At 41.0% G+C, this 25,065-nt stretch overlaps 1 protein-coding gene across 1 annotated transcript in view; it reads left to right on the top strand.

Annotated features, from left to right (window-relative positions):
• LOC146618083 (polypeptide N-acetylgalactosaminyltransferase 14-like) overlaps positions 1 to 25,065 on the top strand; it is a 264,598-nt gene that overhangs the window by 133,963 nt on the left and 105,570 nt on the right. Inside the window, exons 5-6 of the mRNA XM_085372113.1 lie at positions 3,320 to 3,418; positions 21,284 to 21,351. Coding sequence (XP_085228239.1) covers positions 3,320 to 3,418; positions 21,284 to 21,351 — 167 coding nt within the window. The remainder of the gene's footprint in view (positions 1 to 3,319; positions 3,419 to 21,283; positions 21,352 to 25,065) is intronic.

Here is a 25,065-nt window from a genome sequence, read left to right on the forward strand (position 1 = left end):
TTAAAAGGGCAGCTGAGGGACACACAAGCATGTGATCATGTTTAATAATCATGCTTTATATTGAACATGAAAAAGAGTCCGTGTATTACAAAAAAGGGAAACAACTATTAGTGTAATGGGTCAGTGCAATATCAGGACAGTCAGGGCATGTGCAATACTGGGGTTTGTGCAATATAATTGATGTGTTTCCATTATTGTTATCTATATTGTCCTCTGTTGTCCACTCTTCTTGTCATTGTTTGTTCTAGTATAATGTGAGCACTGTTTTTGTCCTTGTCACATGACCTGTAAATCGTGTCTCTGTATGTTTTTACTAACTTGTGTGTAACACCAACCTGCCAGAGGGTCTGTGGATGGAAATTAGCCCAAGGCTATAATCTGGCATATTTATATTTGTTAAAATGTTCATTAATATGTATTGCCCCTCTTTCTAAATGAAATAAATAAATGAATACAGCTTCCTTTTTTTTGTCTGTAAACCACAGTTAATTTAAAGTCAAGCATTTAAGATGTGCAGCAGTGAACAGGTAGGTTGTGGCAGTTAGCAGACAGCTTCAGTTCAAGGTTTGCAAAAATGTTGCATTAAATACAGCCATTTTCATACATAAAAGTAATTGGACAATTGACTAACAAGCAGTGTTGTGATGAGGTGAGGCCTGTTCCCATGTTATAATATGGAAAATAAAGCAGACCTAGTGTTTAAAGTTAGTAGTGGGGATAGGCAAATTGTAGCAAAGCCTGGAAGGCCATTGAACACAACTAGAGTGTATGACGACAGAATTCATTTCATAGTTAAGAAAAATTGAATGGAGTTCAGTTTATTTATATAGTGCCAAATCACAACAGCAGTTGCCTCAAGGCGGTATATACTGTAAAGTAAAGACTCTACAATAAACCTCCGTCTCAACCTAACCAAGTCAAGATCACTCTTGAGGAGGTAGCTCAAGAGTGTCAGGAGGAGGACGTCATTGTCAGCATCTACAGTCAGTAGTTGTAATACAATGGGTTTACAACCACAGCGCCTTGGTTTGCAGAAAATCTGATTCAATAGAAAACATCTAAAAGTCCGACAGTTCAAAGAATCCAAAGATTCTTTGGGTAAATAAAACCGGAATGAACTTATATAAAAGTATAAAAAGGAAATGTGAAGCACAGTGCATCATCTGTCAAACATGGTGTAGGCAATTTTATGGTATGGGTGTGAATGACTGCCTGTAGAACTGGGCCAACAGTGTTCAATGATAATGTGTCATGGATGAATTATGAAGTGTACAAAGCTATACTCTTTGTTCCTATTCAGACAAATGCAGAAGCAATGCAAGAGTTTCTCAAGACAGATTTCACCCCAGCAGAGCATGCTTTTCATTTATTACATACAAAATGATATGTCAAATGGCTAGTTTTTGATCTGTAAAAATGCCTTCTGGCAATTTGTTTGTGCGTTTACATTTCACATTTTGTATTGATCCTCTTGTAATGATACAAAACAGGAAACTTTTTTTCCTGTTTTGTATCAAAGGAAATGGATAAAACCAATCATATTTTTCTTGCTTGTATGCGGTATATTAAATTAAATATTCTAACCTCGTCGCCTTCTGCAAAACAAATAATGAAACACGTTATGGAAGTAGATTAGGTGAGCTGCAGAAAACCACATGTTAGGCTGGTTAATGGTGCAGTATGTTTAGTTCTACAAACACACAGATGCACAAACACACACAGACACACACATATTCGAGAAAGGTTAACTTCTTAAAAATAAAGGCCAGAACAGACCAAGCAGACTGTTTCTGTTGGAAAATGTCACCAATCCATCAATCTGATAGGTAAAGGCCAGTCTTCTCATTATACAGTGCGCCTGTGTGTGTGCGCGCGTCTGTGTGTGTATGTGCGTGTGATGTGTGTGTGCGTTCCTCTTCTCTTTTAGAAGAAAAGCCTGCTGACCCAGCGAATGCACTGCAATCAAACATGCACACACTTTGCAACGTATTTTAATGAGCATAGTGGTGGTCATCTATAATTCATTTTCAACATGTCTGGTCCGATCACTTGGTTACTGTGTGTGTGTGTGTGTGTGTGTGTGTGTGTGTGTGTGTGTGTGTGTGTGTGTGTGTGTGTGTGTTATACCTGAAGACAGGAGCAGCCAACATTATAGGAAATAGTCTCACAGTAATCACCTTGAAACAAGTACTATTGACCAGTATAGTGTATGTTTGTATACCAGCACATCACAAAAAAATAATAATTAAATAGAAATTCTAGAAAATTGCTTGTTTTGCATGTATCATGGTAGTCTTAAGCACTTAAGTTGAAAGCAGTTGGATTTCTTTTTAGGTTCATGAAGACATTTTCTCTCTCATCTAAAATCCTTCTTCAGTTTTGGAAACTGACTGGGAGTCATAGATATTAAACCCGTATTGGGGTTATCATCGTGGGGGTGGTCCTGATAGTCACAGAACCTCCATGCCTCATGTAGTTTGCTACCACTACATGAGCCAAGATGTGATTCAAGGTGTGGGTCATTACAATCACATAGTGTGAGTGCGAGAGAAATCATCTGGGAAGGAATGTCAAGATTGATGCATGTTGACGATAGTTGGGGTAATTTTCTTTTATATTTAAATATTTTAAATAATAAACTTACATTCATTCTGTATTAAGTCCATTAATTCAAGCCTTTTGTGTTTTACCAGTATAGTCAGTTTTAGAAATTTTTATTTAGTAGCATTGTTTTTTTGTCAGGTACTACACATTCTTGTTTGGGGATACATGGAAAACTAGAGGCAGGGAACAGCAGCAAGACCCAAGCACAAAGCAGACATATAGCGACAACAGATATGACATTAATAAAGTCAGGCGCAGCATAATGGGAGTGACAAGGATGGAGCTGGGTTGCAAAGTGGCTTGGACTTGAGGTTTAGAAGGATATGAGCTGAGCTGTCAGCTGATGCAGTAGTCTCACTGTAATGTTTGACTATCCCTGGCTAGGGTGGTGGAGACCACAGTTGCTACATGGGTGCTCCTCTAATCTCTTGCCAGATTTGTTATGTCAAGATCAGACAGCCTTTGATTTTTGACTCAACTTGAAAATGTGTGTCTTGCCTGAAAGTCAATTTGTTATATTTTGGGAACTGACAGCGAGCTGAGCTGAACAAAAGAGTAGCTGGAGGACTTGTTGCTCATTTAACTTTTACTCAAAGTTCAAAACAGTTTATGTTTACCTGTCTTTTAATACAGCATTTTAAAATTTGACATGCCTTTTACTAAATCAAAGGGTTCCTTGCCAGTAGCATTGAGTAATGCTTTTCTCTTTCTTTAGGTGCACCACTCTTCACTACGACTCAGAACTTCCTTCAACCTCCATCATCATCACCTTTCACAATGAGGCCAGATCAACTCTGCTGCGGACCATCAAGAGGTAAACACACATCTGAGACTTCTATATGGTAGAGCTCAGTGATAAAACTGCAATTGTGCTATGTAATTCACACCCAATCCCAATTCTAGGAGGATTTTGGTTATTTGTATCTAAATATTAAAGTCATGAAAAAAGTAGACAGGATTACTGAGATGCTAGGTGTACATCAAAGAGAGTGGTAGCAAAGGAAAAAGGCTTATAGTGAGTGGTATGTGAGACTGGACACAAAAGGACTTGTATTGACAAGCAAGGTAGAGAGACTGAGTTAAAAAGGATGTGCAGCAGGTTAGAGTGATTAAGGATGGAGATGGAAATGTGCTAACAAAGGAAGCGAGTGTTGAGAATAGATGGATGGAGTACTTTGAGGATCCGATGAATGAAGAAAAGGAGGGAGAAGAGGATGGATGAAGGAAAGTTGCTGAATGAAGTGCAGAGATTAGTAAGGATGAGGCAGTCTGTCTGATCTCATCCTTGTGTTAATGTTGTTCCTGAATTAAGATAATGTTTTTCCAGGATCAAAATTGCATCTAAACAATTATATTGCTATGATGTCATAGCTCTGTGACTTGGAAAAAACCTACACATATCCACTCAGGAAAAAATCATAGATAGGGTTAGAGGTTACAGCTAAAGTTAGAGTGTGGGTTAGGGTTCACCACTTTATGATTTGATGTGTGGTGTGACGTGTTTCCATGAAGCAAAACTATGACATTGCTACAATGTGACTGGTCACTTGCAATGTTGAACCTGGACAAACATTCGTTTTATTGGTCCAGGAATAAGACCAACACGATATAAGGTCGAGCTAGTGAAGGCATCAAAAGAGGCGATGAAGGTGTGGAGAGAGGGCAAAAGACTGACCAGACTGTTTAACACAGTCTTGGAGAGTAAGGGGATAACTGAGGAATGGGGAAGTTAATTGCTACAAATTTTTAAGAACAAGCGTGAACAAAAATACACTCACAAGCTGATGTGGTATGCTGATAGTATGGTGAGTAGTATGGCTTTATGCTGAGAAAAAGCACTAAAGATATAATGTATCCTTTGAGAGTGTGGATATAGAGAAAGCATACTGTAGTAACAGTATAGGTGAAGAGGAGAGTACAGGTAGGGTGGAGTGGGTGGAGAATAGTGTCTGGGGGAATTTCTTGCAGAACAGTAGAAGCAAGAGTGAAGGGGAAGGTTTACAAGATGGTGGTGAGACCTCCTATAATGTGTATTCAGGACATGGTGGAAAAGACAGGAGGACGAGTTGGAGGTGGCAGAGTTGAAGTTGAAGACCAGGATGGACAGGATTAGAAATGAGTGTATCAGAGGGACAGCTCAGGTTGAGCAGCTTGGACATGGACAGAGGAGGGATACTGGATATATAGGACAGGATGCTGAAGATGGGGCTGCTAGGCAGGAGGAAAAATATTAAAACTACAGATGATATGTGATGAAAGAGGACATGCAGAGGATTTGAGGAACAGGGGAGGATGCCAGAGTGAGATGGAGGCAGATGATTTGCTCTGGCAACCCCTAAAGGAAGAAAAGGTATTGAAATATTAAATCGTATCAGCCTTCATCAACCTGTATTGTTCTGACTTTATTTATTGTTTGCCGGTAAGCAGAGCAACATTCAAAAGACACACATTTACATTCTCTTGACCCTCAATCCACTCTATCATTGAACCATCGTTCTGTCAGCAGGTTACCACACCCACAATCAGCACAAACAGATACACAAAGACTCACAGACACACACAAGTTTTGGCTTGAGTTCAGCTCATTATACCAGTCAGTCAGCAGGGACTGGCTACGTCTCCTCACTATCACAGAGGACATTTTGTGATTTGTGTGTGTATGTTTGCTGTGTGTGTGTGTGTGTCCCCTTCAGCCCTTTTCAGAGCTCTGCAGTTTTCAACCAATTAAAAGACAATCTGTCTCCCTGGGCCCCTCTGCTCCCTTTGGCTCTGTCTCTCTCTCTGTATGCGTACAAGTGTGTGTGTGTTTGCCGGTAGTGACTTGGAGCTAGAAGTAGTTTAGCTGCCTTTTATTTTTACTTTGTGAATTTGGAACGTTTGTGCTCACCAGGGTGCATTAGATCCTCTGAAGCTTCCACGCTGCTCCAAACTGGTTTGCTTGGCATTAAAACATTTGAAGATAAATATACTGTATAGTCCATCTGAAAGACATTAAGCTGTGTATTATTTGTATTTAGACATTTTTAGGTATTTTTATTGCCCTTAAATACCAGTTAATATAACAAAGTAAGTTGCTTGCAGCAAAAAGAGTATTTGTGTTTTTTAATGAAAGACTGTATCTCTCCCTAGAAAATCATATTTTGAATGGATGCAATGTATTTCCAATCTTCTGTTGTCCAATTTTGGTGAATCCAGTGATTTGTACCCTCAGTTTCCTGTTTTTAGCTGATAGGAGTGGCACCTGGTGTGGGCTTCGCCTGCCAAGGTTCAATTTGATGTGCATTCAGAGATGCTCATCAGTTTGACATTCAAAAAAAAATCTTTTTAAATTTTTCATTGTGGACAGTCTCTCCTTGTTTTGGCTTTGGTGATTTTCAAAAGGAAAGGGGACAAACCCTGCGTGGATTTGGTGTGACTGTCAGCTTTTGACGTTTCATATAGTTTTTGTGAAAATTAGCCCTGCCAAACTAAAGGATCGGTGTCTTAACAGAAATCAGCCACTTGACAGAAGAGCTTCAACTGGTGTCTTTACAGAGAGAGTGACACACTTAGGTAAAGCTCAGACGAGTTAAGAGTGCTGCATCAGATCACTTGACATTTGCAGTTTTTCTGAAAGCCAGTGCAGCTGACAACAGAAAAAACAGCCAAGAAACAGAAACTGGTGATGTTATGAGTAATGAGACTGTAAGTGTGGAGTAACTTCTGTATTGGAGGCTACACACAGATCTTTTTTGAGAATAGTAAATTGGAAACAAACGTATTAGATGCGATGTTTACAAAGTATGTTTTTTTTTTCTAAGACAGAGTGACGCTGTGGGATCACAGAGTGTTTCCATAGTCCCTTAGTAGGTTGCTTAAGGGTCCTTAATGGACTATGGTGTGGCTTTGCAGGTTGTGGCCCATTAAGAGCAAATTGTGTGCTAATTACATTTGCCCTCACTCAAAACAAACCATCAATTTTTAGACTGATGACTTTATAGCCAGGCAGTGCTTTCAGCTTATATTTGTGCCCTATGAAATTTTACTGCAAGTGCTCACAAAAGGTCATTCAGTCAAATTCTCATATTGTTTTCGTTCCTATCACTGCTTACCCATTTCTTACCTGCGTAAGTTTTTGAGAGGGTGACAAAATCCACACAGAAAGATGGTTGAGTCGGTGGTGGCTCAAAACAAACAAAAACTAGGTTTTGGGAATTGTATAAAATCATTTTTGCATTTGGCTTTTACCAAAACTACTTTGCTAGTTTACTTCATTATTATTGGTCTAATTGTATAGGTTTACAGTGTTAAAGACATATTAAAAAACTACGACATGATTAACTACATGAAAAGATACCAGAGCACATTTTACATGCCCCAATCTGCATCAGCACAAAAAACTATTATAGTTAAATATTTAACTATTAGTTGCATTTATCTTCTCGCCCAAATATGGCTGATTTTTGCCAGAAGGCTGTATTGGTGTGGTAGTTTTTTGTTTTATTATTATTTTTTAGAAGTGTCAGAATGATTTCCATGATACTAATAGGTGTCCTTTAAAGTTTAGTATTATAACACACTATAGAAAATCTGGCATAATGTACCTTGAATGTGTTGATAACTGGTGGTCCTGCTTAGCTGCACAAACAAGTTCTCCTTGGCAAACACCTTGCCAGAGATTTCCACGAGTACATGAATACCAAATGTTTATAAAACTGCCCCAAGAAAAGCAGAAGGGAAGGACGTACCACTAAACCGAGGCAGAGTTAAAATACTGAATTGGAAAAAAGCTTCAGCATCGTACTCTTTGTGTGAAAAATGCTTAAAAATATCAGTGTGCCTGTCTCTTCACTGGATCATGAAAAGTTTGCAAAGATCTTCAGTTTAGTGAAACTTTGTAGATTTTTTCTTTTAAGAGGCTTTGACAGGCATTCAGTCATAGACAACTGAAGTCTAATTTCAAGCGCCACTATTCATGCTGAGTGAAAAAAGAATAGAAAAAAAAACTTGAATAGCCTGATAATGGAAAGATAAGTTTGCTTTTTACTATCTGCAATCATGTTTTGCTTCAAGGACTCTGAAAACACTGAAAATGTATTGAATGCCTACAATTACATTACAAAGGGGTGTAATTTTGGACCTTTGTGTGCTTTAGGGCTCGGCAGTATGCACGCCGAACTTTAATAAGTTTGATTTGAGACAATGATGGGTACTTTGAAAGCTTTTCATCTGGTGATCAAAGAGTTGCTTTCTGAGGGAGAGCCAGGCCTTGTCGATATTTAATCAAGGTCTGATCCTGAAAATTGATCTCATCTTCTGTCTCCGCTGGGCAAGAGATAAGCAGGCCACATGAGAGAGAGAGAGCGAGAGAGAGGCAATGACAGAAAAATAAAAACTAGGAGCTTTTGGGATATTTGGTTTTTAATAGATTTAGTTTGTTTTGGCTCTGTGTGTGTGTGTGTGTGTGTGTGTGTGTGTGTGTGTGTGTGTGTGTGTGTGTGTGTGTGTTCATGTAAAACAGGCTCCTGAACTGCAAAGGTTTCATTATGTACAAAGGAGCTACAGCAGGAAATGGGAAAATGAGAGAAAAGCGCTACAAATATTATTCTGTGATCATCATTCCTACTGTTATGTTATGTTATATGTTATTGTATGTTATGATTCGGTTGGTTGTTATGTTAATGTCAAATTTAATGACATAAAAAATCCTACAAAAGGGATTGATTGTGGCAGCATGTTGCAGATGAAGAAATATATCTATTAAATAAAATCTAGTTTAATGCATTTCACTGTTCATTATGTTTTCAATTCATTTTACATCTTCAGCCAAATCACTGCACACTGAATGTTAATTGAGTGGAGAAAAGGGTTAATTAAATGTTCGGGTGTGATATTTGTTTTGATATCCAGCCCGCACTTATCGTGCGTTTTTGTTTACATGCGTTCAATTAACCGCTGATTGTGGTTCATTTTTCCTCTCTATGTGAGGGCACTCTAAACACAATGACACCCAAGACTGCATTCATCTACATCCTTCATATGCCAAGCAGCACACACATGCTGTGTGTTATCTACATATCTGTTTCACATGCTGCTTTTTGCAAATGAAACAAAGGACTGGCTGAGAAGGGACTCATTCCTGTAGCTTTAGGACATTTTCTGTTGATCATATAATCATATATATTTTCAAGCTCAAGCTGTCATTCTAAATAATCTGGAGAGGGGCATTTTTGAAGCGTTTTGTTGTTGTGGAAACATTATAGGCAGCATTGCACACTCATCACAGTTTTAAATCCCCGTTCTTATAGTCCAATAAAAATAAAATAATAAAATGTTTTTCTTAACTATTTTAGAATAAAAATGTAAAACACTAACAGAATTATAACTAGGAAGAATTTGGTGGATCCTTCATTCTTTACCTGATCAGTCTGTCTTCAAGACCAGTATGAAGGTTATACTAAATGGTATTTACCTATGATTTACACAGTGGTTTGAAGTATTATCTGCAGATAGTTTTGCTTGCTTTTGTAGTATTAGAAAGTAAATGATGCTATGAACCACAATTAGCATCGCAGTTCAACAGACTTTCTTTTTGTACAGTTTAAATGTAGAAATTTTCTTTAAGAAGGTCAAGTGTTAAATTTGTGTGTGAAATAAACCTCAGGGAGTTGTCTAATTACCCAATCGGTCCATCAGTCAGTCTGTAATCCAGCCAAGCAACCATCCTGCTCTGCTCAGCAGCCAGCACTCACTGCAAGTGTAGAAATGCCACTTCTAGATCAGCACCAGCTCAGCACTTTCTGATTCAGTGGTCCTAAAAAATGCACAGTAAAGAGTCCAGAACACTTCCTTTAGAACTGATCACTCAGGATTTATTAGGAGGAGGACGAGGCAGATTTATAGTCTCTGCCTCCTTCTGCAACTTGGCTGTTTTACGAAATCCTTCCTCCCACTCTGTTGGCTCTTTGTCACATACTTCTACCTGAATCATTATCACTTTCGTTTTGGGCTAAAGCATTTTCATAGATAAGGAAACCCACGTGTTTTTAGTATATAGAAATACCCAATACGTAAACATTATTTTAGATACAAACAGTCTGTATTTAAAATGTATTTTTATTGCTTGTTTGACAGGCAAATATATGTTTTGTTTGTAATTGTGATTTCAACACATGCAGTCAAGTTAAACAGAAATTTCTCAGTAGTCTCTGTGCAGTCCTGTAAAAAACTAAGTAGACTAACTACTAACTATACCTTCTAGCACCAGTAACATGAAGTAATAATTTTCTATATGAGTGTTTTAGTGTTTGTTTTTGCACAATTTGGCCTTAAATTTTCAATCAGGTCAGGACTTTAGTTACCTATAGTAACACCAAATTCCTTACTTCTTCAGCCACTATGTCCTGTTGCATGATCCAGTTGGATCTGAGCTTTAGCAGAGGAGTTCATGGTCTGTTCAATGACTGCAAGGTGTTCAGGTTCAAGCCCAAAGTCATCACCCCTCCAGCACCATGCTTGACAGTTGGTATGAGGGGTTTATGTTGTTGTTTATGTTGATGTGATGTGTTTACTTTTTGCTAAATTTGGCACTAATCGTCATGAACTTTAAAATTGTATATACAAACTGTAGGTGTATAGTGTAGGGGTTTTTTTTGGGGGGGGGGGGGGTTAGTTTTGTTTTGTTTTTCTCAGTTCCTCTTAGGTTTGCACAGCTTTTCTGACCTTTGGGGAAATTTGCTGGACATTCACTCCTGTCAAGATTATGGGGTTGTGCTACCTCACTCCTAAACACTACAGTAAAGCTGCCAAAACTCGTTATAGCAGGAGTCGCACTTGATGATCAATTAAACAGTTGCATTTGATTAGCTGCACATCGCTTCTACTTACCCTCTGAATTCATATGGAAGTAGTAAGGGTGTACTCACTGTATAGAGTCCATTGAAAACTCTTTCATGTGACTGTATTTCTAATAATGTTTCCATGTTGGTCTGTCTGTGGGCTGGAGTTGACACAAAGATGTGTGCCTAGTTCCCTAAAGTATTTTAGGCAGGCTTAAGCATAGCATTACTTTAAGCAGACCACAAAGAATCACTCAAGGGATCACGATAAGCTTGCCCACAGCTGCTCCACATCTGCAAGCCACTTTGGAACCCATATAGCTACTCCTTTTCATGCTGTTTCTGACTTAATCAATTGCATACCTACCTGTTTTATTCTGAGCAGAGCCATAGTACCAGATATAAGTTCCTGCAGATGGAAAATCGTTTTTTGACTACAAGAATTTAACATTGCTGAATAAAGGGCATTTCCAAGATAAATGCATTTGATATCCATATCAGCTCAGAATAATCTTTGACGAGACTTATAATGTAAATGATACTGTAACATTACAGATCATTAGTAATGAGATGCTATTCCATCTAGATACCATTCATTGCGTCTGTGAGGCATTAGATTAACACTGACGAGCTTATACATACAGCATCCTCTAAATCAGGGGTGCCCAATCCCGGTCCTCGAGAGCTACCGTCCTGCAGCTTTTAGATGCATCCTTGTTCCCACACACCTGAATCAAATGAATGGCTTGTTATCAGGCCTTTGCCAAACATGATGGCATGCTGAAGAGATCAAACCATTTGACTCAGCTGTGTTGGAGTAGGGATGCATCTAAAAGCTGCAGGATAGTAGCTCTCGAGGACTGGGATTGGGCAGGCCTGCTCTAAATAAACAGTCATAATGAGAATGTAATTAGTGAATATCAAAATAGATTTCTGCAAATTAGCGGGGACAAGACTTTATTTAATGTGGACAAACTAGCACTTTGATTTCAGACTAAGGCTGATAGATTCAGATGTATAGTGATAGATCAGCACTGATGAGACAGTATTTACTGGGTGCAGATATATAGGATAATGAATCACTGGTGGCTAGACAGAACAGAACATACTGAGTGGCTGAATCAGGAATTCGTTCCAAGAGAGAGATTTTCTACAGATGGATTTAAGATGCAGTGAAAAGGGCAAAGTATACTGTTTTTAAAAAAAGATGCATCAGCATTTAATACCACATATTTTAATACTGCGTGGATGTACAAAATACTTTAAGAGATATTTGACATCCATAGGAAAAAATTTTCATTGCTGTCAGAGACCTTGATAGAGAAATAGGCTGGAGGAAGATGTGCATGAATGGAAAGATAGGTAGATTCAGAGGTGGGGGGAAAAAAGAGTGATGAATTACTCCAGCAAGCTAGAGGACAGAAGAGCCGGCTGTCAGCTAAGCAATCGGGCAGAGAGAGTTTGGAAGGAGGAGGGAGGTAACCAAGCTGAAGCATGAGAGAGAGGGAGAAAAGGTGAAAGCTCCACAGAGGAAAACAGGAGAATTTTGATGTAAGCAAAGCCTGATAGTAGTTAAAAGTAAATTAACTTCTTAACTTCTAACTGTAGAAAAAATAATAGGTAACGGGAAACATTCTTCAGCTGATTTACAGTTCAAATATAACACAGACCCCATTCACATGAAGGAAAGAGTGGCAGTGTGTTTTTACTGTAACCAACGGAGCAGAAGAAATCGAGTTCCCAAAAGTTGAAAGCATCACTTCTCAGCTGTGTATAAAACCCTGAGCAGTAGAGAGGCGAGACAATCTAAAACCTGAAGGAGGTTTTGTATTTACTTCACATGTTCAGAAACACATTTCCTGGAGAGGTTTTAGTGCACAAACAAGGATGGTTTAATGGTTTAATACCTGAAACTAAACAAGGCTTTTGAGAATTTTACAAAGTTAGTGGTCAAGGTGAAGTGTGGACTGAGTGTTTGTATCAATGAGTACGTACACCACAGACTGATATCTACGACTTTGATGTGGCTCAAGCTTAGTTCTAATTTGGAATCTTCTTTTTTTGTTGTTACCAAATTATGATTATTTTCTCACTAAATTTAAAGACATTTCTAGGTGAGAAGAGAGTTTTGAAGATGAATAAAAGTCCTGCTTCACCATCTGCTGCATCTTTGTTGATAGTACAGAATACTTTGACATTACAGAGACAGTGAGTGGGTCTAGGAAAGTACAGATGAGACCAAAATGATTATTCCCTTATGAAGTTTCAAATTTTTGTTCAGATTTTAGCAAAGAATGCACAAATCACTGGTGGGCAATAATGGACTTTAACTTTGTAATGCTCAAAACTTGTAAAATTAAGTTAAGACAGAGGATTATCTTCTACTTTACACACAGTAAAAAACTTAAGCAAGAGTTTGAGCTGTTGCTCGAAAGCATCATACCATAAACAAAAGAAATCAGAGGGGACTAAAAAAATCATTAATGCTGATAAAGCAGGAGATGGATATGCAAAGCTTTCCCAGGGTTAAGGTACAAGGACTGGAGTGAGAAGTACTATCAATAAATTTAGGAATACTTTCAAGCCAGATTGAAGTATGCTGGATATGCAAAGCTTTCCCAGGGTTAAGGTACAAGGACTGGAGTGAGAAGTACTATCAAAAAAATTAGGAATACTTTCAAGCCAGATTGAAGTATGCTAAGGACAATCTGGAGAAAGATTATGCATACCAGAAGAGCGTCCTTTGGTCCGATAGGACGAAAGCAGAGCTCTTTGGCCATCAAGACTGCTTATGTTTGGAGAAAGAAGAGAGAAGCATACAACACTAAAACCACTGTCCCCATAGTGAAACACAGTGTTGGGAGTGTTATGCTTTGGGGATGCATCATTGCATCTGGAACTGGGAATCTTGTTAAGGCAGAAGGAATCGTGATAACAGAAGGATATGTAAAGATTTTGAAAGACAACCTCAAACTGTCATCAGCAAAACTGGGTCTGGATCGGCACTTTTTCTTCCAGTATGACAACAACCCAAAGCATACATTGCTCCTGATTAGCTACGAAGGGGCATAAACAAAGCCTTTACTTGATCCCACTGCAAATCTTTGGGGTGAACTGAAGACCAAGGTCCAAGCAGAGAAGAATAGACTAGTATTGCTCAGGTAACCTGAGTAATACTTGTTGAAAGTACAACAAATAACTGCAGGCTGTTATCCAATAGTCATTCTGTCATAACTCAACCCAGAGCTTCGGACAGGGTGTAATATAGGAAGGTTAGGGGTGGGACATGAAAACAAAGAGCTGACATGATCAAAGACTCAAACTGTTATGTCCGGCGTGGCAGATGTGTGGAGTTGTAGATTAGGACCCAAGATGCAGCTTTTGACGAGAGTGAACTTTATTAAGTAAGAAGGAATAAAAACAAACAGAAACGGCGAGATGAGAATAAACTAAACCGGAACAACTAACGAAACAAACCTAGAACCAAACCCAGAGACGTAGGGAGACACGGAGAGACAACGGAGGGAGATACGCACACGAACCAGCAACACACACGAGAAAACATAGGGCTTAAATACACATAGGGCAATCAGGAAATGGGAAACAGGAGCGAGGCATGGCTGGGAGTAATTGGACATAACAAGACAAGGGGAGTGAAATACAGGGTGGGCCATTTATATGGATACACCGTAATAACATGGGAATGGTTGGTGATATTATGGGGCGATTGTGGCTCAAGAGTTGGGAGTTCGTCTTGTAATCGGAAGGTTGCCGGTTCGAGCCCCGGCTCGGACAGTCTCGGTCGTTGTTTCCTTGGGCAAGACACTTCACCCGTTGCTTACTGGTGGTGGTCAGAGGGCCCGGTGTCGCCTGTTTCCGGCAGCCTCGCCTCTGTCAGTGTGCCCCAGGGTGGCTGTGGCTACAATGTAGCTTGCCATCACCAGTGTGTGAATGTGTGTGTGAATGGGTGGATGACTGGATATGTAAAGCGCTTTGGGGTCCTTAGGGACTATTAAAGTGCTATATAAATACAGGCCATTTACCATTTACCATATTAAAGTCCTGTTTGTGGCACATTAGTATGTGTGAGGGGGCAAACTCCTCAAGATGGGTGGTGACCACGGTGGCCATTTAGAAGTCGGCCATCTTAGATACAAGTTTTGTTTTTTCAATAGGAACAGGGCCATGTGACACATCAAACTTATTGGTAATGTGAAGTTAACAAACAAAACCACCGCTATTGGTCTGACACTAAACCACATTGGATGGATCCCTCCAAGACTGTTGGAACAACAAAAGTGATGGTTTGGTGTGGTATATGGGGTACAACGATAGTGGGTCCATTCTTCATCAATGGAAACCTCAAGGCCACTGGATATTTGGAATTGCTACATGATGATGTGTTTCCCTCTTTATGCACTGAAGCTGGCACGTTCCGTGAGTTTTTCCAGCAAGATGGTGCACCACCACATTATGGGTGCCAGGTCCGAGCATTCCTAGATGAACAGTTTCCTGGAAAGTGGATTGGTCATCGTGGGCCAGTTGAATGGCTCCCAAGGTCTCCTGATCTGACCCCCTTAGACTTTTATCTTTGGGGTCATCTGAAGGCAATTGTCTATGGTGTGAAGATACGAGATGTGCAGCACCTGAAACTACGGATACTGGATGCCTGTGCTGGCATTTCTCCTGCGGTGTTACTATCAGTGTGTGAAGAGTGGGAGAAGAGGGTTGCATTGACAATCCAACACAATGGGCAGCACATTGAACACATTTTATAAGTGGTCAGGAACTTGTAAATAACTCATGAAAGAATGAAGTTACGTTGAAACCGAGCACACCATTGTTTTTCTTGTGACATTACCAATAGGTTTGATGTGTCACATGGCCCTGTTCCTATTGAGAAAACAAAAGTTGTATCCAAGATGGCCGACTTCTAAATGGCCACCGTGGTCACCACCCATCTTGAGGAGTTTGCCCCCTCACACATACTAATGTGCCACAAACAGGACTTTAATATCACCATCCATTCCCATGTTATTACGGTGTATCCATATAAATGGCCCACCCTGTAAAAACACTGACAAAAGACACGAACCTTCAAAATAAAACGGGAAACACACTTAACAGACTGGGGGACACAGAACATAGGAACATGAAACGTGAAACAGGAGAGTACAAAAACCCAAAATAAACAAAACCACAAAATAATAATAAACTTAACATAAACACGGAGTCACAGACTCCGGACCATGACACAAACAGTCTTTGGACCTAAATTTCTCCAGACATTACCTGATCAGTGAAGTCATTAGCAAACAGGATGTGCTTTCTGTTTAGCCTGATAATCAATCTTCTGTAATGTGCTGATGAAATAGCAACAGAATGTCTTTTTGCTTATACGCTGACAATACAAAATGGCGACGGTGAGGTCGGCTGCCGTGCTCGATGCTCTGCCCCAACTTCTCCCCTTTTTGCAGTTTTTCGTCACTTTTTGCTATATCTGCCATAATCTTGCATGGGCATCATGCAAAACACAGAAATTCGCTACAGTAGAGACACTTTGGTTTCTATTGGTCTACAATACACGAACATTTCACCATGTTTAACTCCGGACCCAACCTGGCCAAAGGAGATCCTGAGAGAGAACAAAGGACGCGACCCCAAGTGATGGCCTCGAGGGAAACGAGCCGGCATCAGGAACAGGCTACGGGCTCGCGCACACCGCGCACCCATGCCCGGTATCCTGCTAGCCAATGTTCAATCCATCGAGAACAAGCTTGATGACCTCAGAGCCAGAATCAAGTTCCAGAGAGACATTCGGGACTGCAACCTCCTCTGCTTCACCGAGACTTGGCTGAACCCAGTGATACCAGACCACGCCGTGCAGCCGACGGGGTTCTTTTCGGTTTACCGCATGGACAGGACAATGGAGTCGGGGAAGAAAAGAGGTGGTGGAGTGTGTTTGATGGTGAACAACAGATGGTGCGACAGCACAAACATCTCCCCACTCACACGCTCTTGCTCGCCCAATCTGGAACTTTTGATCATTAAATGTCGCCCTTTCTATCTCCCTCGGGAATTCACCGCGGTCATTGCCTGCACTGTTTACATTCCGCCTCATGCGGACTCGGACACTGCCTTATGTGAGCTACATGGGGCTCTCACACATCAACAAACACTTCACCAAGATGCCGCACTCATTGTTATGGGAGATTTTAACAGAGTGAATCTCAACGGACATTTCACAACCTTCACCAGCACATCAACTGCCCCACCCGGGGCACTAGGACATTAGACCACTGCTACACCCCGTTCAAGAACTGTTACAAGGCTCAGCCCCTGCTGGCATTTGGTAAATAGGACCATGCCGCCATCTTCCTCATGCCTGCTTACAAACAAAGGCTAAAGCAGCAACCACCAATCAGGAGGGAGGTCGCTCACTGGACGGACCAATCAGTGGCCGCGCTGCAGGACGCACTGGATGACGCAGACTGGGACATGTTTCGGCGCAGCTCTGATGACATCAACATGTTTACGGAAGCGGTTGTGGGATTTATCGGGAAACTAGCGGACAGCAGAAAGAACTATCATCCGAACATTTCCCAACTAGAAGCCGTGGGTGGATAAAAACATCCGCGACGCTCTGAGATCATGCACCGCTGCCTACAATGAAGGGCTCGTCTCCGGTAATATGGACCTATACAAGGCTGCGTCCTACAACGTGCGCAGTGCGGTCAGAAAGGCAAAGCGGAGCTACGGGGAAAAACTAGAGTCACAGCTACGACAGTGCAACTCTAGGAGCCTGTGGAAAGGACTGCGGACTATAACGGACTATAAACGACCAGCTTCTTCAATGATGAATGCCGATGCTTCACTGGCTGATGAGCTGAACACGTTTTATGCTCGCTTCGATGCCGCAGCAATTAAAACAAACGGCTGCGCGCGCTCGGAGTGCACCAGTGAAGAAAATGCATTCATCATCACAGAGCATGCCGTGAGGAACACCTTCAGGAGGGTGAACACCAGGAAGGCAGCAGGACCAGATGCAATCCCTGGCCGGGTCCTTAGAGCCTGCGCTGATCAACTAGCACCGGTGTTCACAGAGATCTTCAACCTCTCCCTGGCCCAAGCAGTCGTTCCCACGTGCTTCAAACAGTCCATTATTGTTCCTGTTCCAAAGAAACAACAGCCCGCTTGCCACAATGACTACCGTCCAGTAGCACTGACTTCAATTGTGATGAAGTGTTTTGAAAGACTGATGAGAGATCACATCACTTCTTCACTTCCTGCCACCATCGACTCACTTCAGTTTGCTTACCGGACTAATCGTTCCACAGACGATGCCATATCTCACCTGCTCCACACATCCCTGAGTCACCTGGACACTGGCAGAGGGAATTATGTTAGGATGCTGTTCGTGGACTACAATTCAGCATTCAACACGAATAATTCCCTCTAAGCTTTTCACCAAGTTGACGGATCTAGGACTCAGCTCATCACTGTGTCAGTGGATCCTCAACTTCCTCACAGACAGACCCCAATCAGTGCGGGTGGGAAAACAAGTCTCCCCCTCCATCTCACTCAGCACTGGAGTGCCTCAGGGCTGTGTTTTAAGCCCCCTGCTGTACTCACTGTACACTTATGACTGTGTAGTCACATCAGACACCACCTCCATTGTCACTTTTGCTGACGACACTGCTGTTGTGGGCCTGATCTCCGACAACATCGAGACGGCCTACCTGGAGGAGATTAGGAACCTGGAGACCTGGTGCCAGGAGAATAACCTGCTCCTAAACATCAGCAAGATTAAGGAGCTGATCGTGGACTTCACTACAAAGCAGGCGAGGAATTACAAACCCCTCATCATCAGTGGCACGCCAGTGGAGAGAGTGGACAGTTTCCGATACCTGGGTGTCCACATCACAGACGAGATCTGCAAAGAGTGGTGCGCTCAGCCAAACGCATCATTCAATCAGAGCTCCCTGACCTGCTGTCCATCTACACCAAGCGACCAAAGCTAAGAAGATTATGATGGACCTCTCCCATCCCAACAATGGACTCTTCTCACTGTTGAGGTCTGGGAAGCGCCTCCGCTCCCTTAAGGCCAAAACAGAGAGAATGAGGAGGAGCTTCTTCCCCCAGGCTATTCGGGCCCTGAACCAGGTGTAGGACTGAACTCTCCCATACACGTCACTATAAGACTGGACTCTCACACACATCACATCACCACACGCACCACCACACATTTCCTATAATCCTATAATTCCTATAATTTATAATCTTTATAATCTTTATAATCTCTTCTGCTATTTGCACATTCTTTACTGTAAATTCCCAAGTTAATTTGTAAATTTTGTAGTAACCTCTAAATTGTAAATATTGTAAAACCTTTTTTTCTGTCATTTAATGGTCGGACATTGTACAGCTACAAGCATTTCACCCCCACGTCATACTGTGTATGGTTGTGTGTGTGTGACAAATAAAATGTTAATTTTGAATTTATTAAATATCTCTTCTTGCTTAACAGTTGTTTTCATTTTGTTGTTTCACAGATATTTCAGAGGAAGCTTTTATCACTTTTATTCAAAGTGCCTCACTCTACTCTGAGAGCATGAACGCTCTCAGCCTGTATACATGGCTCCTGTGGGAATTGAACCCCTCACCCTGGCAGTCATACAGTAGCACCCATTTAAGATCAGTGCTATCACTGCCAGAGAGTGGGGTTAAATTCCCACGGGGCCCCACACCTGCCACTCTTTAAAAATGCATGCTCTTAAGGCACTTTGGATGAAAGCACCCTCCAAATGGCGGCTGTAGGTAATGAAAATTTTTCAAAAAATTCTCAGCTAAAACTGATATATAGAGTGTTGGAAATGAGCGGCGCAGATATAGAGCTGCTATTCTGTGGCAGCCGACTGCGGTATTGTCAGCGGTGATAATATTTTCTGTGAGCTGAAGATAGCTTCTCCCTCAGCACGCCTGAGGGGAGGTTAAGCCTCATAGCTAGTGGCCTGTGAACCAGAGAATGGGAACTCCTGTGTGTGTGTGGGTCTGTGTGTGTCTGTGTGTGTTTGCGTAGATGGAAGCTAGTGAGAGGAATTGGAGGTTGTGAAAGGGAGAAGAAAAGTTGTAGCGAGAGAAGGAAAAGAGATTTGTGTCCTTTCACTCATATCTGTTTCATAGATAGATGCATAGATGGATACAGGGTGATTTAATGGGAACTAATGCGATAAATGCACTATTTTCTTTCTACTTGATCACCTCATCTCACCGTCTTTATTTTCCCCTCCATCTTGATTCCACCCGTCTCTCCCTCTTTCATTTATTTTCCTGCTCCACACCTTTCCTTCTCCTCCCCCTCCTCTCCATCTCATCCATCAATCCATTCATCCATCTCTCCTGATCGGCCCTCAGCCCACAGAGAGAGAGCAAGAGAGAGTTAGCATCAGGATTATTTGTCTCCCTTACTATGCTGTCATATCTCTCCCTGACCCCCTCTCTCTCTTTCCCCCCTCCCTCATTATCTTTTATCTCGCCCCACCTCTCCTACCCTCTACCTCCAAGCATCCATAACTCCTCCTGATGGGGTCCAGTGCCCCAGAGACACAGGTTCTCTCCACACCTCCTCCTCCCTCTACATTACCAACCTTTCCTCCATCCATTCCTCACTAGTCTCTTGCTAATTTTCACCTCTGCCATTCTTCTCCATACACAGTACCTCCCTGTTTTTAGTCTCAATCAAGTGACAACCCTCCTACTCATTTCCTCCTCCTTCCCCCCGTTTTTCTTTCCTCTATCTATCCTTTTCTACCTGTCAATTCAGTTTGATTTCCTTTTTTCCCTCCTTTATGCTTGCTCACCCCTCCTTTAGCTCTTTTCTTCCCTCGTCTTCCTTTAATTTTCACATTTAAACTTTCTCACCCTTTTCCCCACTTACTCCCCCTTCCCATTCCTGCTCTCTCTTCATCCTCGTATCTTTCCGCCCCTGCCTGTATCTCTTTCTCATTTTCATCCTTTGGAACAGGATAAATATGAAGAAGGAACAGATCTCTTTCCTTTCTCATTCCATTTCACCTTTTTTCTGTCTCATTTGGTTTCTTTCTTCTCACCTTTCCTTTCCCCCCCTTTTCATTTACACTCTTCAGTCTCTCCCTATTGCTTTTTTAATATTTTCTTTTATCTTTCCTTTCTTCCTCTGCCCCGTTCCCTCAACCGTGATCCTCAGCCATCGATTTTCTACTTGTTCATCTTTCATGTACTTTCTTGTACCTTTTTACCTTCACTCCCTGTCTTCCCCTTACCATACTTCTGTTCTTCTCTTCTTCCTCCCTGATTTTTCTCTTTTCATTTCTTTCACTTTTCTATCCTCTTTTTTTATCTACTCCATCCTCTCATTTCTTCATTCCCTGTCCCACATTCATCCTCCTCTCCTTTTCTCCCTTTTTTACATTTCTCCAGAGGACATGATGAATGCAGAGGTTATTGAACGGTAGAAATAATGAAATAAAATGGAACAGAAACCCACCCAGAACAAAACACATTTTCTCATTTTCTTCTAGTAAAAGTTATGAATTTTTTATGTTTCAATCTTCCTCTTTAATGAAATAGTTTTTTTTAGAGGCGACACGTCATACATTTTCATAACAGGAATTTGGGCTGACATTTTCAATATGTTGTTTCGTATGGCGTGTGCTGCGTACATAATGAATTCATGAGCACCTGAGTGTGTGTTTGCATCACTGCAGGTTGGCATTTACTTGTCAGCTTTTTCCATGCATTTATGCATTTGTTTTGAATACTTATTTATGATTGTGCAAACTGACTAATATTTTAAATCACTTTTTTTTTTGTCTTCTCTCCAGTGTTTTAAACAGGACCCCGGTTCATCTCATCTATGAGATCATTCTGGTGGACGACTTCAGTGACGACGGTGAGCTGCAGCTGGACACACACATTCATATACACACTGCAAATATACACATGCCTGGTTTCTTCCAGGTCAGAGATAACAAAGATGAGACCTACAAAACAGGTCAGAGGGAGGAATGTGTCCACAGCAGCTGGGTCCACAGCTTCAGGATTAAAATGGAGTTTAAAAAAAAGAGAAGAAACTCCGTTCTGGGTCAGAACGGAGTTTCGTTCACAGCGTGCACACTATCTCATCCACAGATGTGCCCAGTCCATCTCCAGAGGTTCAAAAAGTCCTAGTGAACTATATCAAACAAGGTCAAGGTAACTTTATTTATACCCAAAGGCAAGGTAAATTTGCTTTACAGAAAAATGAAAAATTGGCATCCCTTTAAAAACACACATACCTAGTAAATATATAAAGCTCACTGTGGCACATATATAGTATATTTCGAATCAAAAACAGTTCTTATTTAATTCAGTGACAGCAACGGGGACAAAGCTATTTTTATAACGCTTTGTCCTACATCTCGGAAATAGAAACCTCCGTCCTGAGGGAAGAAGCTGAAATTCACCCCTTAGAGGATGGGAACCATTTTTAAGGATTGATAAAGCCATCCTCTGTACCTGCTTAGAGTACAGGGAGGCTAAACAAGACTGTGGCTCACCTATCAGACGACTGGACCATCTCACTATCTGATTTAGAGAGTTTTTCTCTGTGACAGAGGTCTGACCAAACCATGCCACCAAACAAAAGGATAAAACAGACTCAATAAAAGAACGATAAAACAAAGTTAAAAATTTTTGGTCAATGTGGAAGTGAACAAGTTTCCTAAGACAATAAAGGTGCTGGTGACCCTTTTTACAAACTGATTTGCAATTTTGATCAAAGTTCAGTTTTTCATTTATTATTGTCCCAAGATATTTATATGATTGTACTTGCTCTATTTTCTGACCTTTAATTAAAGTGACTCCGTGCCCATTTTGTTGTTTCCTAAAATCAACAACCATATCTTTTGTTTTAGATATGTTCAGCTGGAGATAAGACTCCTCACACCACTGAACAAAGTCATCAATGACTGGACCGTGGTTAATTTCACCTCATCTTTCAAGTAAAAGATGTGCCTCACCTCTGATACCACCCCATTTAAAAACATGCAACTTTTACTTTGAAGGCAAAGGTCTCTGATTCTGCTTTGCATCACACTCTTTACAGTTTCACTACTGCTTGGCAAGTGGTTGGAGAGTGTTTGCAGATAATTTGGCATCTTTGAAACAAACTACCAGCTTTTAGTGACAAGCAATAGCAACAGCAGGCAACTTCTAGCAATCCCTCATGACCCTTATTCACAATAGATCATAGAAATATCGATATCCTATTATATATATCAAATATCAAAGGTTTAAATTGTGCCATTTAAAAAAAACCAAATAAGCCCATTTTGAATTTGATGAATGCAACACATCTAAAAAAAGTTAGAACAAGGCCATGTTTACAGCATCCCCTCTTCTCGTAGGTCGTGGATGGAGTAATATAGTCAACAAATGAACAAATCCAATGAAAAGTCCAAAATCAACAATAATTTGATCCACATAAGTATTGTTTGTGTGTATTGGGCACCTAATATATTTTGCTCTGTTTATACCATTGAGTTAGCTCTTTCTCCCTTAAATTGGGACTAACTGGATGGTTGGAGCTTCAGTCTCCAGCTTTTCCATTAGCAAGGTTGAAATGCCAGATACAGTGGGGCAAAAAAGTATTTAGTCAGCCACCGATTGTGCAAGTTCCCCCACCTAAAATGATGACAGAGGTCAGTAATTTGCACCAGAGGTACACTTCAACTGTGAGAGACAGAATGTGAAAAAAAAAAATCCATGAATCCACATGGTAGGATTTGTAAAGAATTTATTCGTAAATCAGGGTGGAAAATAAGTATTTGGTCAATAACAAAAATACAACTCAATACTTTGTAACATAACCTTTGTTGGCAATAACAGAGGTTTACTATAGGTCTATACCAGGTTTGCACACACAGTAGCTGGTATTTTGGCCCATTCCTCCATGCAGATCTTCTCGAGAGCAGTGATGTTTTGGGGCTGTCGCCGAGCAACACGGACTTTCAACTCCCGCCACAGATTTTCTATGGGGTTGAGGTCTGGAGACTGGCTAGGCCACTCCAGGACTTTCAAATGCTTCTTACGGAGCCACTCCTTTGTTGCCCGGGCGGTGTGTTTTGGATCATTGTCATGTTGGAAGACCCAGCCTCGTTTCATCTTCAAAGTTCTCACTGATGGAAGGAGGTTTTGGCTCAAAATCTCACGATACATGGCCCCATTCATTCTGTCCTTAACACGGATCAGTCGTCCTGTCCCCTTGGCAGAAAAACAGCCCCATAGCATGATGTTTCCACCCCCATGCTTCACAGTAGGTATGGTGTTCTTGGGATGCAACTCAGTATTCTTCTTCCTCCAAACACGACGAGTTGAGTTTATACCAAAAAGTTCTACTTTGGTTTCATCTGACCACATGACATTCTCCCAATCCTCTGCTGTATCATCCATGTGCTCTCTGGCAAACTTCAGACGGGCCTGGACATGCACTGGCTTCAGCAGCGGAACACGTCTGGCACTGCGGGATTTGATTCCCTGCCGTTGTAAGGCAAGGCAAGGCAAGGCAAGTTTATTTGTATAGCACAATTCAACAACAAGGTGATTCAAAGTGCTTTACAGAGACATTAGAAACAAGAACAAATAAAAAGCATGATTTAAAATTGATTAAAACAAGCAAATAAACTAACTAACTAATTAACAAACAAACAAACAAACAACAGTATATAAAATCAAAACAGATAAAATCAGAACAGTAGATAAAATCAGTAGTTAAATGTAAGTTTTGAAATTTAAGCTTAAAGTGTGGATTTGGTGCTTTATTCAAATGCAGCTGAGAACAGGTGAGTCTTCAACCTGGATTTAAATAAACTGAGTGTTTCAGCTGATCTGAGGCTTTCTGGGAGTTTGTTCCAGATATAAGGAGCATAAAAGCTGAATGCAGCTTCTCCGTGTCTGGTTCTGACTCTGGGAACTGATAAAAGACCGGATCCAGATGACCTGAGGGATCTGGATGGTTCATACTGGGTCAGGAGGTCATTGATGTATTTTGGTCCTAAACCATTCAGAGCTTTATAGGCCAGCATCAGAACTTTAAAGTCTATCCTCTGACGGACAGGCAGCCAGTGTAAGGACCTCAGAGCTGGACTGATGTGGTCCACTTTTTTGGTCTTAGTGAGGACTCGAGCAGCAGAGTTCTGAATGAGCTGTAGTTGTCTGACTGATTTTTTAGGTAGACCTGTAAAGATGCTGTTACAGTAATCAAGCCTACTAAAGATGAATGCATGGACTAGTTTTTCCAGGTCCTGTTGAGACATCAGATCTTTTATCCTTGATATATTCTTGAGGTGATAGTAAGCTGACTTTGTTATTGTCTTAATGTGTTTTTCTAAGTTTAGGTCTGCATTCATCACTACACCCAAATTTCTCGCCTGGTTTGTGGTTTTTAGATGTATAGATTGAAGTTCTCTGGTGACCTGTAATCGTTTTTCTTTGGCGCCAAAGACTATTACCTCAGTTTTGTTTTTGTTTAGCTGGAGAAAATTGTGGCACAACCAGTCATTGATTTCCTCAATGCATTTACCAAGAGCCTGTACAGGGCCTCGGTCTCCTGGTGACATTGTGATAT

Source organism: Diplotaxodon limnothrissa, linkage group LG15 (assembly GCF_057381915.1).
Source record: "Diplotaxodon limnothrissa isolate DT_005_m linkage group LG15, D_limnothrissa_male_GT1.1, whole genome shotgun sequence".
In the NCBI taxonomy this organism is placed as follows: domain Eukaryota; kingdom Metazoa; phylum Chordata; class Actinopteri; order Cichliformes; family Cichlidae; genus Diplotaxodon; species Diplotaxodon limnothrissa.